General features: G+C 43.5%; 1 protein-coding gene across 1 annotated transcript in view; it reads left to right on the top strand.

Moving 5' to 3' along the window:
- LOC308280136 (voltage-gated inwardly rectifying potassium channel KCNH7-like) overlaps positions 1 to 20,404 on the top strand; it is a gene marked incomplete at both ends in the record, with an annotated part of 206,348 nt that overhangs the window by 70,192 nt on the left and 115,752 nt on the right. The window contains one exon of the mRNA XM_080720398.1: positions 18,659 to 18,814. Within this exon, the coding sequence (XP_080576524.1) occupies positions 18,659 to 18,814 (156 nt within the window). The remainder of the gene's footprint in view (positions 1 to 18,658; positions 18,815 to 20,404) is intronic.

Genomic DNA, 20,404 nt, shown 5'->3' with positions numbered 1-20,404 from the left:
TTGAAAATAGACGATCTACAAGCACACAATGCCTCGCAACGCAACGCATTGTGAGCTTGTAGATTCGCTATTTTCAAATGATTTTTCTACATTTTATTCATTGCAAAATCTGTGAAACGGGACATTATGCATACTTAATACTTTCTGCTATTGGTACTTTAAGTACATTTTAATACCGAACTTCTACTTGTGGCAGAGTATTTCTACATTGCAGTATTGATACTTTTACATAAGTAAAGAATGTTTGTACTTTTTTCACACCTGTTCATTTAGAAAGGAGCGGCTCCCGCAGGGCTCCAGACTAACTTTTTTCACCTACGTCCCGTGACCGTCCCAAAATACAAATTGAACCGTCCCCAAATGAATGTAATCCGTCCCAAAAAATAATAAAAATAATAATAAATTATTGCAGGCCTATTAGTATTACTATTATAATAATATTTATTATTATTGTTATTGTTGTTATATTGTTGTTGTTTTTGTTGTTGTTGCTGCTGGTGAAATTGGCTTGACAATCCTTTCTATTTTTATACTGTCATTTGTGGCTTCTAAAAATCTTACCTCAGCCAGTTTGCTGGTGTGATTGTCATATACGGTAAACTAAAGAACCAATCATGCACGACTGTTGGAGGAATTACGGTAAAACTGGGTTTGTACTTTGTCCGTACGAACGTGTTGCGCGCTAATCTACAACCCTACAACTACGCGCATCCTCCGGGCTTTGAGGGCTTTTAGATCGTCTATATGCTCACCGCACCGCACAACACCGTCGTACTGAAAGAAGTATAACCAGTGCCATCCACGCTTCATCGAGTGGAGAGTGCAGACGCGTGCAGTCTGCTCTGTGCTTCACAGCAAGCGATTCAGATGAACTGCTGCCGAAATGGAGTTATTTATTATGAGTGGACCGGTTGTTTTTGAGAGTTTTAGAGACACTACTGGACTGGAGAAAATAAGCTGCCACACGGCACGGGAACTTTGTAAAATGAATGCCAGCTTGCACGGCTCACGGCTGGTTGTGATGAAGTTGATTAGACGATTAGACGAACATATTCACATAACGTCTTGTAATTGGGAATATAGGCTATAGGTTTATAGAGATGACAAAAGTTAAACAAACCGTTGATTTAATTACAATGTGTCCTACTCCAATATCCAAACAACTGCTCGTACTGCTCACTAAACGTAGGCTATGTGTATGTGCTTGGTGCATTGACAGTGCTCCGTTTTACATTTTCATTAATAATCACAATCCAAATCATATAACGTTACTCTTTATGAGGCGAAGCAGGGGGCGGGGATGCTAAGATTTATCTCTCAGCCACAGCTTGTAGATCGGCTATTTTCCACTAGTTGTAACCCAGACAGTCTGTTCTCTGCCTCATTCTGCTAGTTAATCTCTTCAAATTGCGCAGCATTTTAGCAACTAAGTACCTGAAAAGGATGATCAGCACTGCCTGTGGTAACTTCTTAAACATTCTGTTTACATCATAGCCTATTCATTTTCTGTGAGTCTCATGCTGCGAGTTTGCACACCATGGTTTGAGCAGTGACATTGATATGCGCCGTTGGCTCAAAAAAATCCTCTACGTCCCGAATGCGTCCCAGGGGAGATTCATTTGCGTCCCGAACACATATATTTAAGTCCCTGGGACGTAGGGATGCCGTTAGTCTCGAGCCCTGGACTCCCGACTACAAACCGGATCCCATCGTTCATTTCAAAGAGCCGTTCAAAAGACTCGATTCGTTCGCGAACGTCCCATCTCTAGCTCTGTCTTTGCCATGCTGTGTTTTCCTACCTGCTGTAACTACAGGAGGGGGGATTTGAATAAAGGAGAGACGTGACGCTTCTCGTGTCCTCCCTCCCCCCCAGCGCCTGCCACCAGAAATGAATGGCTCTGTCGGACGATAGTGACACTGATGTACTATTAAGGGCAGCATACTGCTTAGCCCAGCGGAATCAAGCCTCCTGATACATAAATCAGCGCCCGGGCTCAGCCTGGGGAGGTGCTTGGTTCTGTAGTGCTGGCACTGGAGAATAGGAGCTTGTTTCTGTTTGCAGTTTGGGGGGAAGCAGTTTGAGAAACGGTATGGGAGGGAAATTTATGGGGTTGCCCCCGTGTGCGTGTGTGTGTGTGTGTGTGTCAGGGACATGCTGGGCCCCTGATTCAGACCGGGAAAAAGAGTTGGAGAGGCCCTCATTGCGCTATAGAGAGAGATCTCTCTATAGCGCTGCTGCTACTCAAAGATTTGCTATTTCAGATCATGACAAGTGACAAGCCAGTGGGCCAATTATTGTACATGAGTTATATTTCGTCGTTGTCGGGTGGAAACCTTGTATTTCCAAAACCGTTTCTTTTGTATTTATCATTTCAAAGATGATTTAAACTAGTGAAAACAGCCGATCTACAAGCACACAACGCCTCGCACCACGAGGCGGTGTGTGCCCCCAAAATGGCCCCCAAAATGGAATGAAGGCCAACATTTTATTTTTATTTTTTTCCTAATGGCCGGCCTGGACCGGCCGGGAATGAACCGGCCGTTCGGGAGTTGTCCCACTTTTCCCAATGGCCAGCACGTCCCTTGTGTGTGTGTGTGTGTGTGTGTGTGTGTGTGTGTGTGTGTGTGTGTGTGCGTGCGCGTGTGCGTGTGTGTGTGTGTGCGCGTGTGCGTGTGCGTGTGTGTGCAGTACATACATACCTAGACACACGTGCAAGGTAATTCTGTCCTTATTAGGGCGAAATGTTATGAGTGAAAGAAGAAAAAGGTAATCCTTTCTACAAGGCCCTTTTTTGTGGGGGTGACGATGTGACGTTCAAAACGAGTCACATCGTGGCGTGTTTTGATCTGTTATTTCCACTAATCTTGAAAACGTTTGGAAATATATGAAAATTTTTCATCATGGAAATGACGTTTATGCAAAAAATAATTGCGATTATCTAAATGAATTGCAATTAATCGAAGTAAGAATTGTGACAGGCCTAGCTGAGAGTAAGATCTCACTACGGTTTTGCCGATGTACAATGATATCGTAAATTGACCATTAGCTGGGTCATTTATGGCACTTCCGTGAGAGCGAAGGTCCGTTTCTCAATGGATTTGTCATCTAGAAGGGTTATTAAACATATTTGGCCGGGGTGTATTTTTTAAAATGGTGGGGAAAATGTTTGACAGCTAGGTAATTTTCAGTCTCATTCACTTACTATGCACTATATTATAAAGGAAAAAAATGACTCCCAAAAAATCTGCTTTAAGTGGGATGTGAGGGGTCAAACTAGGGTTTTTTAATTATTCTGAATCCATTGCAAGCATAAAAACATTCCTTGGCCTAAAAAACAAACAACAAAACTATGGTTTAGTGATGAGTCATCAATTTTGACAGTCTTTTGGGGTCCGTTTTTAGCCCAAGGAATGTTTTTCATGCAAAACAAATGCTTGCAATGGATTCAGAATAATTAAAACCCCCTCACATCCCACTTAAAGCAGATTTTTTGGGAGTAATTTTTTCCTTTATTGCGACCGTCAGGTCACACTTACTACCAAAACCTCCACCGGCTGTCTGTCCGTCCGTCTGTCTGTCCGTCACACGTCACACGTCACACTTTTGCCCTGCTCATATCTCTGCCACCGTTGCCCCGATCCATGCCAGATTTTGCACACATACCCCTTGCCTGCCAACCCACAACCTCCACCCATCAATTCTCACATGGCCCTCTTCTAGTGCCACCATGAGGCCGATTCTTGAAAAAAACATTTTTGGACACTGCTCCTACAATTTTTGCCCTAAAATCACGCAAATCGGTATACAGTATGTCTACACTCATCTCATCAACATGGATATGTCCCATTTAGCGCCACCTTCAGGCCGATTTTTTAAAACACATTTTTGGACACTGCTCCTAAAAATTTTGCCCTAAAATCACGCAAATCGGTACACACTTGCTCTACACTGATGTCATCAACATGGATCTGTCCCATTTAGCGCCACCATCAGGCTGATTTTTACAAACACATTTTTGGACACTTCTCCTACACATTTAGGCCTAAAATAACGCTGCGACCTGACGGTCGCTTATCTCCCGATTAGGGAGTCTTACTGGTAGTAGTGTATAGTAAGTGAATGAGACTGAAAATCTAGCTGTCAAACATTTTCCCCGCCATTTTGAAAAATACACCCCGCCCAAATGTGTTTAATAACCCTCCTAGATGACAAATCCATTGCGAAACGGACCTTCGCTCTCGTGGTCACGGAAGTATCGGATTCACCCCAACTACATATGCCTTACCAGTGACATACTACTTTAGCGTCATCCTTAGCAACCAGGTGACATTTTACACCTACACCTATCATCTCCCGTTAACATGTTGCCTTTAATACCAACATACCACCAAACTGCAGAGGCTGGTTTCTTTTCCAGCAAAAGGTCACCTGTCACTGTCTTCATCGTTCATCAACGTGTGACAGAAACCCACCGGGCGTGGAGCGCTGGTGAGAGTGAACAAGACTGTCCCTGTGGACACTGTCCCATCTGCTCTATACGGAACTGTATACGCTGTGGATGTTGGTAATGAATAATCCTTGCTGATTTGGCATTTGATGAAGGACAGTGGTGTAAAGCAGTGTTTCTCAACCACATGTGCCTGGGGACCTTTGGCGTGCCCCTGAGAAGGGTCAAGTGTGCCCCTTGAAACTGCTTGAAAGCCAGAATTGTATTTATCATTTTAAAAATGATTTAAACTAGTGAAAACAGCCGATCTACAAGCACTCAGCGCCTCGCACCGCGAGGCGTTGTGTGCTTGTAGATCGGCTGTTTTCACTACTGTTGTGCGACAGCCTTGTATGTTGAAACTTGGAGATACAAGGTTTCTTCCCGACAGTGACGATATTTGCACCCCCGTATTATGTTGGTGTGCCCATGGATTCTTGGGACATGAAACGTGTGCCCATGCAGAAAAAGGTTTGAGAAACACTGGTGTAAAGTATATCGTAACTAAGTACATTTACTTAAGTACTGTACTCAAGTACACTTTTGAGTTATTGTACTTTACTATTTTATTAGTATTTTACTAGTATTTCCAATTTCCAATACTTTTACTTCTACCCTACTACATCTTGGATCCAAATATTGTACATTTACTCCACTACATTTATTTGACAACTTTAGCTATACTAGTTACTTTGTAGATTGTGTTAACTATTACAAAACCTACTTTAATTAAACTTCAGCCCTATATATAATTCGGCCATTTGAAAATAGCAGATCTACAAGCTCACAATGCGTTGCATCGCTGCATAAAGGAGTACTTTTACTTTTTGTACTTTAACACATGGGAAGCCAAGGTTTCTAACATTTCTAGCTGTTGCTGCTGCCGCCGTTCACTCACGCTTTATTTTGAAGAGCCTCGGAAGCTTCGTGCGTGTGCACGTAAGTGTCCACTGACGATTGAGGAAGAAATCCATTTGTTTACAAACACTCGCGAAACTAAAATCCAAACGGCCGACAAAATCCGCGGCCGACGCGGTAAAGTGTCGCCGTGAAAACAATCAGATCTCTGCTTCCCTGGCGTTCTTTTCACCTCATTCATAGATAAAGCCCTTTTTATGTTTCAGCCTAGAATGGAAATCAATGCAACCAGCTCGCGCCATTTTCTCTCTCTCTCTGAGCTACGGGGTGACGTATGGACTAGGGTCATTCACAGGGCACGCAGCATGCACGCAGAGCTGTACCAGTTAACCCCTTGTTGTCTCGTTCAGGAACGAGACAACTCCTTTTGGCAGGGTGACCCCTAGTGGCCTTAACTCGTTACTGAACGAGTTTGGCACCCAAGTTGTTAAGAGGGCCCTGATCCCGAAATGGTTGGGAACCACGGCACTGGCCTATTATCACTGTAGTGTACCTCTACTGTATATTCACTGGAAAATCCTCCAAAACAGCAGCAGCTAGTCAAATTCCCCTTAACACATCGGCTGCCCAAAAGGTGGCGCCAGAGCCCCAGCTAAGTGCCCAAAGCCACTCTATGGCCTCCATAGAAGAATACAAGGCCCTGTTGCGTCAATGCATGCGTCATGACGTCACTTGGTCACATGAGTGCAGACAGGATGTTATTGTGTAACTTACTGTATGGGCCAGTGTTGATCATAGCTGTTCATTGCCGATCAAAATTTGGACATTTTGCCGCACGCGGCCACAGTTTTAGCCATAAAACAAACATCAGAGATAAAGGGCGTTAAAGATGGGGAAATGCATTGGAGTATATGGAGAAAAACGGCCGCGCGATGCTCTCAGCGTCGACTCGAAGCGACTAGCGGCTAATGGGCTACATCCAGGCGCAGCCCCAACGTAACGGTGAGATTTAAAGTTAATACTGTATATACAGTAAACACGTCAACGCGTCGTGGGCCTCCTGGGACATCAAAGAGATTGGCGTGTAGACACCTCGTGGGCACCCGCTGTGTTAATGGCCATAGTCCTGTCATTATTATTCTGTTCTGTTCTCTTCTGTTACTTCTGAAGAGGTTGAATTCCATTTGTAATTGTAATATTATGAGTTGAGTCTTCAGATTTGGGTTAGCTTTCCATTGTCACCAACTCACTGACATTATTAATATTTTTTTGTTCATAATATTGAGTAAAACAGAAGGAAATGTATTTGAACTATTAAATCGTCAGTGATCTATTGTTAAACTCCAGGAATTTCTGTACTGTATGTATGTACAGTATGTATCAATGTACGCATGACTGTGCTTCACATCTCCAGATCACACATGGTGGGTGGCTGAGGAGGACCCAGGGAAGTGCAGTGTAGAGTGTGAACTGCTAAATGTTCGCCTCCAGAATAGGACGAAATTTGATGGAAACACAAAGTGACATTTTTATTGACTCAGTGTGTGAAGAAGCAGGGAGTGAGGGAGACAGACAGACAGACAGACAGACAGACAGACAGACAGACAGACAGACAGACAGACAGACAGACAGGGGGAGGAGGGATGTACAAAAATAAACACATTCATCTTTTTTTAGTTCATGAAAATGGAAGGCCAGTTAAACAGAATCGGTTTTATTGTCATGTCACATTACAGGTGTAAAAGTGTGGATTAAATTGTTGTTGTTTTTTAGTTTTTGTACATAGGGCTCAAAATGATTAGGGGTCACAATTATTACATAATCGTCTAATCGCAATTATTTGACATAATCACAATTATTTTGTGATAATCGTCATAATCGTTTATATGTTCAAACATTTTAAAAATAGTGGGAATAGCAGATCTACAATCTTGTAGATTGGCTATTTCCACTAAAACCTCCACCGGCTGTCAGTCTGTCCGTCAGTCTGTCTGTCTGTCCGTCACGTCACACTTTTCACCTACTCATATCTCCGCCACCGTTGCCCCGATCCATGCCAAACTTTGCACACACACTCCTTGGCTGCCAAACCACAACCCCGATTCTTCCAAGACACATTTTTGGACACTGCTCCTACAGATTTTGTGACAGTCATGTCATCAAAATGCATCTGTCCCATCTAGCGCCACCATCTGGCCGATTCTTTAAAAACACATTTTTGGACACTGCTGCTACAGATTTTGCCCTAAAATCACACAAAGCGCTACACAGTATCTCTCAAGTCATGTCTTCAACATGGATGCATACCATTTCCCATATTCCCTCCTGATCGGCTAGACGGCTACCATTGCCTTCTAAAGTTTGTGGATGCGACCTGACGGTCGCTTATCTCCCGATTTAAGGAGTCTTTCTGGTAGATTGGCTATTTCCACTATCAATGTTCTTTTTGAGCGGTGGTCACACCGTCTCCATAGCGTGGCCGTGTGTGTATCCGTGTCTGTGTGTCTGTCTGTCTGTCTGTCTGTCTGTCTGTCTGTCTGTAGCCTCTGGTGTATGTAGCCTCAGTACCCTGGGTGACCAGAGAGGTGCTGTTGAGTCTAGCCTGCCCTGAGCATCAACTGCAATACACACACACACACACACACACACCCCCACCCCACACACACAGGCACCCCCCCCCCCCCCCCCCACAGGCACCCCTCCCCCCCCCACACCCCCCCACACCACCCCCCCCCACACACAGGCACCCCTCCCTCCCCCCCCCACAGGCACCCCCCCCCACGACCACCGCTCAGTTCACACGGGTGTGATTTTAAAGTGTAAAGTTATCAAATATGTCTTTAATTTCTTTGAATATTTGGGTTATGTCTTATGTGTCATATCTGCCATGTGCAACTTCAAAGCCTACAAGCCAAACAGAAATGTAATTGTCAACGACAAAAACACAATTAAATCGTTAATTGCTATTATTTGAGTGACATTTAATCGCCACGTAAAATGTCATAATCGTGACAGCCCTATGTGTACATTTGCAGTTACAATAGAGAAGAAAGGAACAAAGAACAAGTAACAGGAAGGCACAGTCAAATCAAATACAATGTCCAATATACATAATGTGCATGATAAAAAAAAAGGGGGAAAATAGCAATGTATATCATTACGTACGGCAGAAAGGCTTCTTCCGTTTGGACACAATGGTGGCTGCAACAACAAATATTATTTTCTGTTTGCCACCTCAATATCTGCAGTAAGGGGCACGTATGCTCTAATTGTGCACAGTGTCTAGTCTGCCTACCAAAACAAGCATGTTTCACAATGACCCATTATACAATGCAGATGGCTAAAGTCATCCTGCAGCATGCAAGTGGAATGAATGCACAATCGTCTATACTGTATGTAGATAATAACATTATTAAACTTGCATGCTGCCCGACGCCATCTGCAATGTTTCATTGGCTGATGTGAAACTGTGTAATTTGCTGATATCAAAACACCCTAATAGACGATAAAATATCACATATTCTGTTTGTTGGAGTGTACTCTCGTGCCATAATTATGTGCATCAATTAAGTTATTTAATCAGAGTGTATTAGTTTGTTAGTTTTATTTGCACCATGGTGGAACAAAAGGTACTATCTAACTTCCACCTGTAATCCCTTGTAAGCCCGTGAACACACACACAAGCTAAATCATCTCCCCTCGAAATGGACCAAACACCCGTTCCCCCGTACTGTGTGCGTGTGTGCGCACATGCGTGTGTGTGTGTGTGCGTGCGTGCGTGCGTGCGCGCGCGCGCGTGTGTGTGTGTACAAGATGCTTGCACGAGTATTGGAACAAAGGGCTTTCACCATGCCTCAAGCCAAATTCAGGCTAATCTGGTGCAGAAGAAAAACGGCAATGGAGCAAACTTGGACAATTGGCCTTTTTGATAACGGGGTGCAGGCAAATAACGTGACAAGATGTCAATACGTCTTCAGGGTCACGCATCAATGTGTCAATACATGAAAACGGTCACGCATCAATGTGCGCGTACTGTACGTTTCATGTGTTTTCCGTGGAATAAAAGCCCCGCCTGTGGGCAGTAGGGATGGGACGATACGCAATATTATCGTTTATCGTGATAAAAAAACACTCACGATAATCGTATCGTGGAGATTTAATTTATCTTGATATCGTCCTCCGTCATGCACTGGGATCGATTCACCTTTTATTTGCCGAGCTGCACATCCGGTACCACTTAAACCCCCTTATAATTGGTAAAAGGTACTTATAATATACGTACTTGTCTTGATACCATTTTTTTCCACTCTCTATCAAATGTCTTTGCCAAAAATAGCAGATCTACAAGCTCACAAATGTTCCGCCCCAAGATAATGGATTTATCGCGATATCATCAGTGGCGTCAGTTCAGAAAAAGCTAAGGTATGGCAACATGACTGGTGTGCGCGTGCAAGACACCAGTCATGTTGCCATACCTTAACTCAAACTCTGCCACCAAAATACCCCTTTGTACCCCTTCTCTGCCATGCCCGTAGAACCCGTAAATGTAATAAAAATTAATTAAAAAACATTTTTTTATCGAAGCGAAACTAAAATAGGCCGGAACTAATGCTCCGTGATCGGTTTCTACACGGACACATTATTGGGCGGACCCGTTAGCATTGAGCCCCTAAACCGGAAGCTGATGGTCCGTCGTCTATTTTGGCCCGTTACCTTACTGTTTAAGCTCCGCGGCTTACAGACGGAGAACTTATTGATCACTTGTAAAAATCTAAAAGGATTTGAGAAGCTGATGGAAATACGCGAACACACGACGCATAGCAGTGTCTGATCACGCACGATGGGAACTGGATGAGAGCCTACGTTAACAGGTAGGAGAAGCCAGCAGTGAAAGACATAGAGAAATTTACGGGCTTCACGGCCGTAAACTCCGAATGAGTTAAGAAGTACATTCTATTTCCCCCCATTTACGGTTTCTTGGGCTGGATATGGCAGCCTGGAATGGTTGTTCAAGTGCAGCTAAACTTGGCATGTTAGTAAACGTGCCACAATACCTTGTTAAAGTGACCATTTTGTAAAATGTTGTAGTTATTTTACTGTAATTTACCAACATAATACAGATAGACAAAGAGACATTCATGAATTTATATTTAAAGGTAACTTTTATTTTCCCCCCTGGACCCAGGGTATGGCAGTTGCATACCCCTGCCATACCCAATTGACGCCCCTGGATATATTTTGTCACAATAATCGTGATGTGAAATTTTCATATCGTCCCATCCCCAGTGGGCAGGCAGCCTGGTGGGCTCGCTATAAATAGCCCGACGCTGACAGCGGGCCTAAGAGCCCAGTGTGAAAGGGAGAGCGGATCTTTCTAGAGTTGTCTCTGCTCATTACACAAAACACAAGTCTAATTTCACACCCTGCCTGCCTGGTCATCCCGCCAACTCGCCACCTCATCTGTAAAGGCCATGCGGAAACAAAGCTCCTCGCATTTTGTTTTCGTTCCTCCCATGCGTAGAATGAGCTTTGTCGCTCGGGTACACATTATGGTGTATTATTATTTTATGCTTTAACTACTGAAAAATAGCAGATATACAAGCTCACAGCGCGGCACCGAGTGCCGCGCTGCGAGCTTGTAGATCTGCTATTTTTGAAAAATCATGACAATTTGAATTTTGACCCGATTCTATAAGTGTCTTTTGAATCCTTCTAAGGTTTTTTGAAAAACCCTATGTTTCTGTGTCAGCAATCTGGCCGGCCATCGTCAAAGAAAAGGTCCTTTTCACTTAAAAGTTAACAGCTCAGTTAGTCTGTTCTGGGCCCAAATGGGTTAAAATCCGGTAAGGTTCTGGGTCGTAAACTTGTGCTTTTCTAAAACAAGATGGAAAAGAATGAATAAAAAAAAGATTTAGAAATCTATATAACAAGAGTTAAGGCTACTGTATGTTTATACTACTGGCAGCCCAAATCTGAATTTTATAGCCTGTCCAGATTGGAATAAGATTGGTTTCATCAAGTCTGAACAGAAGAAACAAACAAATAGAAATGCTTGCAAATCTGATTTGAACCACATTCCCAGATTGTTTGAAATCCAATTTAAATGTGATGTCTATTGAAAGGTCTACTGTACATGTCTCAGTCTGGACACACAGACACTGATTTGTATTCCATTGTTCAACGGTGATCGGTTGTTTACGGGAGCTTGTAGATCTGCTATTGCCGCTGAACACACACCGCCGAGTGACACCGCCGTACAATAGGTTATGCATTTTCTGAGCATTTATTTTATTGATCACTCAATCATTTATGTTCTGGCCTGGACCAATGGAATCAACAAATGTACTGTAAATTCTTCTTTATTGTTATCACTTTGAAAATATTTTTGTTAAGGTTGTTTTTTGAACAAAAACAATCTATAATCATTAACTCATATAAAATAAGCCATTTCTTGGGGTGAACTACTCCTTTTAATGTTATTGTTATTAGTGCTTTACCAATCTAAACTCAGCACAAAAAGAAAGGAAACTTGACTTCTGTCCATTATATCTCCCATTTAATAATACCAATTTGTAGTTTGTTTTATATCATTTTTATTGTTGATTCGTCACCTTTACAAGGAGGTACAGTTTGTAAGCATCGGGCATTCGTGGAATGAGCACCACTGCCAAACATGTGGGTAGCACCCCATCAAAAATTGTCAAAATGGCCTGGCAGGCCTTCAATACTGTTCTTTTGGTGTTCACCTTTGTTGCTTGGTGCATTGAATGATTGCACTCTCCCACAGTAATAAGGAAAAGAAAAAATACACATATTGGCCATTTTTACACTTTTAATTTTAGCTCAGTGTCAAGGAAGCCCAAAACGAGAGTAAATGCCAGCAGAACAATATTGCAACCCATTTTGGCAAAATGTTGGTCGGCGCTACCCACACGTCGGCTGTGTAGCTCATGCCTCGTATGCCCACTGCTTACAAGCTGAACCTCGTTGTAAAGGTGACAAATGAACGATTACAATTATGTAAAACACAATACAATTTGGTATTATTAAAGGGGAGATATAATGGACAGAAGTCAAGTTTCCTTTCTTTTTGTGCTGGGTTTATTGGGGGGCCACTTGCCGTCGATACCGTCGCCCACATATACCCCGCCCCACAGGTTGAGAACCGCTGCTGTAAGGCCTCAGCCTCGCCACTCTACTCTCATCTGCCTCCTGATGAATGAAGCGACATTTAAGACCACAGGCGTTTGAAGAGAGCGGCGTCTCGTTAATTTACCTCCCGCCGCCGAACCATCGGTGACTGTAATAATTGGTGGGGGATTGCAGCTGATTGGTATTCATTAAATAAAGAATTCTGGGATCTTTTTCAGAGAGCCGAGTCAACATGGTGTGGAAGGAAGGAAATTCGTTGTGATTATAATCAGGGGCGTCACAAGGGGGGCGGAATGAGTTGCTAGGGCCCAAGGTGGAGGGACCTTAACTATTTTATACTTTAGCTATTGAAAAATAGTAGATATACAAGCTCATGCTGTGAGCGTGAGCTTGTAGATCTGCTATTTTTGAAAAGTCGTGAAAATGTGTGCAAATCTTTGAATTTATGTATTTTTTAAGCGAATATTTGTAACTCAAAGTTTGCTTCTGGGGGGTCCCTGGAACTAAATATTTTGAGATGGGGGTCCGTGGCCAAATACATATCATTTTGGGGGTCCTTCACATGAAAAGGTTTGAGCACCACTGACATAGAAACATAGGTTTTTCAAAAAAACCTTAGATGGATTTGAAATAGTCAAAAACTTGCTCAAATGTTCACGATTTAAAAAGAAATGCAGATCTACACACTCGGTGTTTAACGCAGCTTTGGTTTGTTGCCTTTTTAGCGGGGGGAATTGCTTTGTGGATCCCGCACAGTAAATACGGCATCATTTGCCGTTTAATAGTATCCACATTTAGAAGCATAATTATATAGATATTCCTCGATATTCCATGAGGGGAGTTCAGTGAATCATCGACACACACACACACACACACACACACACACACACACACACACACACACACACACACACACACACACACACACACACACACACACACACACACACACACACACGCACGCACTGTGACGCACACACACTCACATGCATACGCGCACGCACGCACTCGCACACTCACACTCAGACGCACACACTCACACGCACATGCACACTCACACCCACACTCACACTCACACAGCGGTATACAGAATGACACATGCACTAGTCAGCAACACAAGCTATGAGTCAGTTTAACAAGGTAGTGTCAGAACAGAGAACCAAAACCAAGGATGATGCATTGAAAAGTAAGGTGTATTAGAACACACACGCACACACACACGCATGCTTCCATACAAGTGGACTCAATCAAACGATAAACTCATTTACTACCGGAATATTTATCCAAACTACTCATCATATCCCGGTTATTTTTCGTTTTTCTTACCTTTTAATGTGCTCGCATGCGTGTCCATCCGTCCACGTTGATGCACGGATCGTGCATGGTCTGCATGCATGTCGGCGTACAGATATGATCACAAAAACAGCCATGTCAAAAGACAAGTGGCCGGATCAGTAAACAGAGAAATGGGCGTTTTCCTACAAAATTTTACATGAGAGCCAATGCAGATCCTTTTTTTTTTCATATCCGTTTTTTAACAGTTTATGGTCAAAACAAGAATCGCTACTTTTTTTTAGCAGATAAACGGCAGTGTAATGTTGGATTAAATATGTATTTTTCTGCTGACATAAGCAGGAAAAAGGCAATTGCTTATTTTTATTGTTGTCTCTGTGACACTTCCTGGGGCCACAATCTGCCTCCAAAACTATTATTTGTATCTGTGAGAAGTTCTGTCATTGGTCGATAGACAGATAGCCTGCCCTGATGGTAACCAATCAGGGTCGCCTCTTGTTCGGATTGGTTAGACCTGTCTGTCAATCCTTTTAGCCCCGGGTCGGCTGGTTCATGCACCAATGAGCTGCTAGTGACAGAGCTTCTTACAGATAAAATAATAGTTTTGACTGTGGCTCCTAGAAGCGCCCCAGAGACCAGATTTTTTAGGGAGCATTGTTAGCCGCCTGAATATAATAAAATAAAATAAAAAAATAAGCAATTACCTTTTTCCTGCTTATGTTAGCAGAAAACTACATATAGCAACTTTAACTCTCCTACTGCCAAATTATTTATTTATTTATTGGGTCTGGTGCCATCAAAAAGTGGCTTACCTTTGCGACGTTATAGTAGATAGACAGACATTTATTTATTTTATTTTTTTTATTTTTTTTTATTGTGCAATAGTGCACTTTGGTCTGCCAGGCAGCAGAGGGCGGCGTCATGCGAGAATGAATGTGAATTTGCCTGTTATGTGTTGAAGAAGAAGAAGACCAGTCACTGGCCACAGAGCCTTACAGCCAGAGGAAATCAACAAGGAAGTGAATTGTTCTCCGTTGATCCAACGCATAATGGATTTTTTACACCATCACCGCGGAAAATGTGTTTACAGTAGACGGCCGCGCGACCCCTCATCAGCTTACAGTCATCAGACGAACGAACCGAACGAGCGCCGTATTGGCATCGAGGTTCTGTAAAAAATGGGGCGAACGTTAACGTTCAAAGCGTGGGGAGAGTTAAATGCAATAAAAAATAAATCTGTCAAGACTCGTCATTGGTACAGAAGGCTTTTTGGAGCTGTGTGGAACACAAGCTCCCTATACGTGGCCGTGTGTGTGGGTCTGTCTCCGTCCGTGTCTGTCTGTCTGTATGTAGCCTGCAGTAACCTTTTCTGACCACACATGTTAAGGGCGGCCGCTGTTGCACACACACACACACACACACACACACACACACACACACACACACACACACACACACACACACACACACACACACACACACACGTACACACACACACACACACACACACACACACACACACACACACAGCTCCACTTCGAACAGAGTTTCTATTTTAAAATAACTTGTCATATCTCGGCATTAGTAGTAAATGAGTTCCTTGTTCCATGTGTAAAATTGCTGAGCAGGCAAATTTTACCTGAAATTGGCCTCAAGCAAGGTTGCAAGAGGAAAAGATCTACAGTAAGTGACTATAGCTGATAGAGGGTTCGTTACCAGGACACAGGGGGCAGGAGCTTCACAGTCACAAAGACTGCTCAACTTGCTAGTGTTTCCATAGGAACAGTGGCTAACGTGGCATCTGCATTCAGATCTATGGGAAAGACATCCGCAAACAGGGACGGAATTTGTGGTCGAAAGGGCACGTTAATTTTGCTCGTACATTTTGTTCAGTGCGGGTATGTAAATGTATATATGGAAAAATAGAAGGGTAACTCTTCCTCAGGTGACTTTGAGTGTCTGTTTTTAAGTATATGTTTGTCTTTTTTGCCTTTATTATTGATAGTGCACAGTGTAGACAGACGGGAAACAGGGATAGTGGGGGAGTGCACAGAGCATTGTCCACATTCGGAGGACTTTAGCCAAAAATATCAGATCTACAAGCTCACAATGCCTCGTGCTGCGAGGCGTTGTGAGCTTGTAGATCGGCTATTTTCAGCAAAGAGATTTGATGAAGAGGGGAAAAAGAGCAGACTAAGTTCAGAGTGAAAGGTCAAGGTTATTAAATGTTGACGTTTCAAGTGGTTAAATATCTGAAAACACAAATTTAGATGAACCCAAAATACATTTGATGATCGTGCTGTCAAACGATGAAACTAAACCATATGGTATCTATGGGTTGTGGGGGTCCCTGCTTCATCTCTCTCTCTCGACTAAGGGGTCCCTTGGCCTGAAAACGTTGAAGACCCCTGACATACGGTATATTGTGCATGCCTTCAGTAGGACAAGAAACTCAATCTGTCAACATTAACTCTGTTATTTTGGCTGAATGTATAACCTCAGACCCACCGTCGCTATGGGATTACGCGTCCCCAACGGTATGGAGCAAGACTAGTGAATTATCCTCTTTCTATCTGCAAAGTTTTTGTTTAATAAAAATCCACCATAGGCATGTTATGAGCTACTTTCTGTCAAGACATTCTGTGCAGGTTTTTATTTTTCCAACGTGTCAGAGTTTGGAAGCACTCGTTTTCAACAACACAACATCCTGCTGCCTCCTGCATTATGTGCAAATTAGAAACAGGTGGTATGCAGGACCGTAGAGTGATTTGCAACTAGCACTTCCAAACTCCAATGCTCCATGCTGCTCAATGTTTTGCCACTCAGTCTAGATTAGGGGGGCGGGTCCAAGTGGACGTGCATACCCTCTATTGTTCAATAGTTAAAGCACAAAATAATGCATAATAATGCGTTCCCAGTCTAAATGGGTTAAACCCCCCTATATGAAGAACATTCATGAGGGGCCCGCAGTGAATCCCTTGTACCCAGGGCCCCAGAATGTGGTGCGCCACCCCTGACCATACACAGACAGAGACGGATAAAGGAAGAGAGATGCAGGTTGACATAACTGTGTCAGACAGTGACAGTGTAAGCAGGGTTCGATTCATCGATGTCATTCATTTTTGATCACCAGTGGGAATTTGTTTTATCCCTACTTCTTGTCAGATTGGATTTCCTTTGGGGGATTGTAGACTAGGGCTGTCACGATTATGACATCTTACATGACGATTAATTGTAACTTAAATATTGCGATTAACAATTTAATTGTGTTTTTACATTTCTGTTTGGCTTGTAGGCTTTGAAGTTGCACATGGCAGATATGACACATAACCTAAATGTACAATGAAATTACTGACATAATATTTGACAACTACACTTTAAAAAGAACATTGATAGTGAAAATAGCCGATCTACAAGCTCACAACGCGTCACAATGCGACGTGTTGTGAGCTTGTAGATCGGCTATTTCCACTATTTTTTAAATGTTTGAACATGTATAAACAGGTTTCAACATGTAAACGATTATGACGATTAAGCTAATCCTCTGGGGACCCCCCAAAATAATTTCGGGACCCCCCTGGGTGGGTCCCGACCCACAGGTTGAGAACCACTGTTCTAACGCACTCCTAGTACCCGCGTTGTACTTGCCCTGGTGCGCTGTCATTGCACTGTAATTGTGCTGTACTGTGTTGTACTTGCCGCTGCGCTCTGTCCGTCATTTTACTGTAATTGTACTGTACGGTGTTGTAAAGCAGGGAAACGATGGGATCAGAACAATTAAGGGCTCACTGTGCACTTTCATCTCTTTAATCTCAATAGACTGGTCGACCTTTCCTTTCTGTCCCTCTGTCTGCCTGTCTCTCTCTGTCTCTGTCTGTCTGCCTGTCTCTCTCTCTGTCTGTCTGCTTGTCTCTCTCTGCCTGTACTCTCTCTCTCTCTCTCTCTCTCTCTCTCTCGGTCCCCCCCCCCCCCCCCCCCCCCCCCACACGGTCTCCTCGCAGTCTTATCGGGCGGAAGATGTTTGAATGTCAAAGACTGGAAATCCCCAAGAGCCTCAGTCAGACTTTCTTTGTTCTTTCAGTTAACCAGCTCTCCCACTAAACATGTTTTGACTGCATTATGGACTAAAAATAGACTTGATAGATTGGCCCTGAGGTCCTTTCTACACCGTCAGGGTTTGGCCCCGAAACGCCAAGTCACTCAAACGGACGCCAGCTAAAGCTGAATCTGTCCATCTGTAAGAGCCTGTGTCCGGCAAGATGATTTGGTCCTGAGCGTATATGTATATGTTTTGAATTGTTTACATTGGGAACATCGGGCAGAGCATTTGTTTTGCGCCGGCGCGTTCACGCATGCCGTTTTTGCCTGCTTGAAGCTGTTTGAAACTTGAGCGGAAAGAGGCGAGCGATTTGGCGTTTTCATCCGGGGAAGAAAGCCTTAGTGCGCACGGACTAACTCCCTTTAATCTTCTGTTTTTTTTTCTGGTCAGGCTCAGACGAACGAGGAGTGGTTCGCTAGATTTGAACCATTTAACCATTATTTTATGCTTTAACTATAGCAGATATACAAGCTCACAGTGCGGCACCGAGTGCCGCGCTGTGGAGAAAAGGAGTCATAAAAGGAGTGATGAGTTTTTACCGCATGCAACAAGACGCACAAATCAAACTGGGTTTGATGGGGAAAAAAACGCACTGCCGCAGCCGCCTGCTGCATGGCAAATTTGGAGCCGGTGTGCATGAGGTCATAGTAGAGAATCATTGTTTTCTTTAAAAAAAATGAAATTGTCAGTTTTTTTTTTCCGTGCGAAGAAAACGCGTCTGTGTGCAAAGCCCTTAACTCCCTTTAATCTTGTGTTTTTCTCCGCTCAGGCTCGGACTTCCTGTGCAACACGCACATCATCCCGGTGAAGAACGAGGAGGGCGTGGTCATGATGTTCATCCTGAACTTCGACTACGTCCTGGAGGTGGGCAGCAGCGAGTCGCTGGAGAAGCTCAACCACACCCTGCCCGCCAAGGTCTTGCAACGTGAGTACTGTGGGACAGGGGTCTTCAACGTTTTCAGGCCAAGGACCCCTCAGCTGAGAGAGAGAGAAAGCAGGGACCCCCGCTACGTATTTTATAACATTGTGTTGCAGATTAAACATTTTATGAAACAGCTTAGACTTGTTTGACAGCAATATCATCAGTACTGTAGGCTCTTTTTTAATGTGTATATTTAGACATTGAACGACTTGAACCGTCAATACTTTCTTTTCACTCTACACAATACCTCTTTGCCAAGAATAGCAGATCTACAAGCTCACAACACCACGTGCTGCGAGGCGTTGTGAGCTTGTAGATCTGCTATTTTTTGGCCTAAGTTCTCCGAATATGGACGCTAGGGTTGTAGATCAGCTATTCTTGGCAAATGCTCCACACAGAAGTGGTTAGTGTAGAAAAATAAAGTTTTTATCACACAAAGATTTGGAGGACCCCCTATAGTAACTCTGAGGACCCCCTAGGGGTTGGAGACCCCTGCTGTAGGAAGAAAGGTGACGCATCCACCACACTCAGCGGTGGTAGACAACCAGTAGGCCTACATGTAGTCAAGTGTTACTCAACTAAAAGTGAATCTGAATCATACTTAATTATAAAATAAATAACCACCTTCTGTGTACTATTTTGGCTAAAATTGCAGATCTACAAGCTGTCTATTTTAACCACTGGGTTAAAGGTCTCTCCGGGGAAGCCCACTGAACAAACAGCTCCCATTAAAAGGATTTTTTTAATCTCCTAGACGGACAGTCGGACACAGTTCCTCAGACTCAGACATGAAGTCTGAGGAAGAGCCTTGTTGCTCGATATGTCACTCTAGCCGATTAAAAAGCATTTTAACAGAGAAAAAAAAAAACACCAGCAGATTAAAATTTGCTATGTGTTTTTTTTCCCCTTTCAACTTCATTTGTTTCTTGATAAGGCGCCCGTTTTGTGAGAATCCACCCGTTGGTTATTTGGAGCTATTTTGCTGGCAGGCGGACACACACAAAGACAGGATTGATTATAGCAACGCTTCACTGGGTCTTATAATCAGTCTTGTCCATGGAAGTACTTTTTTTTTCTGCTTTTCCACAATTTAGTCGTGATGCCAATTAATTCCTCCCCACACACATTTCGCTATGTTGTCACTGACGTTGTCACTGCTGTTGTATCCTACTGATTCACCTACCAGTGAGGAGCCCCCACCGGGAGGACGTAGAACAGACCGGGTCCGCATCAGTGTGCCGACGGGCCGGTATTCAGACACTAAAACTAACCCTAACCCTAAACTTAACCTCAGTAACCGTGACGAGTAACTAATCTGCCGACGTTAGTCGGAACAGCGGCCCGTCGGGATAGTGAGCGGATCCCGAACAGACCTGGGCATTGTGCGGCCCAGGGGCCGTATACGGCCCTTTGGTTCACTCTGACCGGCCCGTGTAGGGTTAATGGCAAATGACAAAATAAGCATATTTTCTAATTTTACCTCATGCATCGACTAAAGCTGCATTGCTTTTATTTTGAAGTTTTTTATTCACGTACGCATGGACACAATGCGTACATCAGCACATGTGCGTGATCATTGGATCGTTGTCTCAT

Source organism: Nannobrachium achirus (genome assembly GCF_963921795.1).
Source record: "Nannobrachium achirus genome assembly, chromosome: 24".
NCBI lineage: Eukaryota > Metazoa > Chordata > Actinopteri > Myctophiformes > Myctophidae > Nannobrachium > Nannobrachium achirus.
This window is presented reverse-complemented; position numbering and strand designations above follow the sequence as displayed.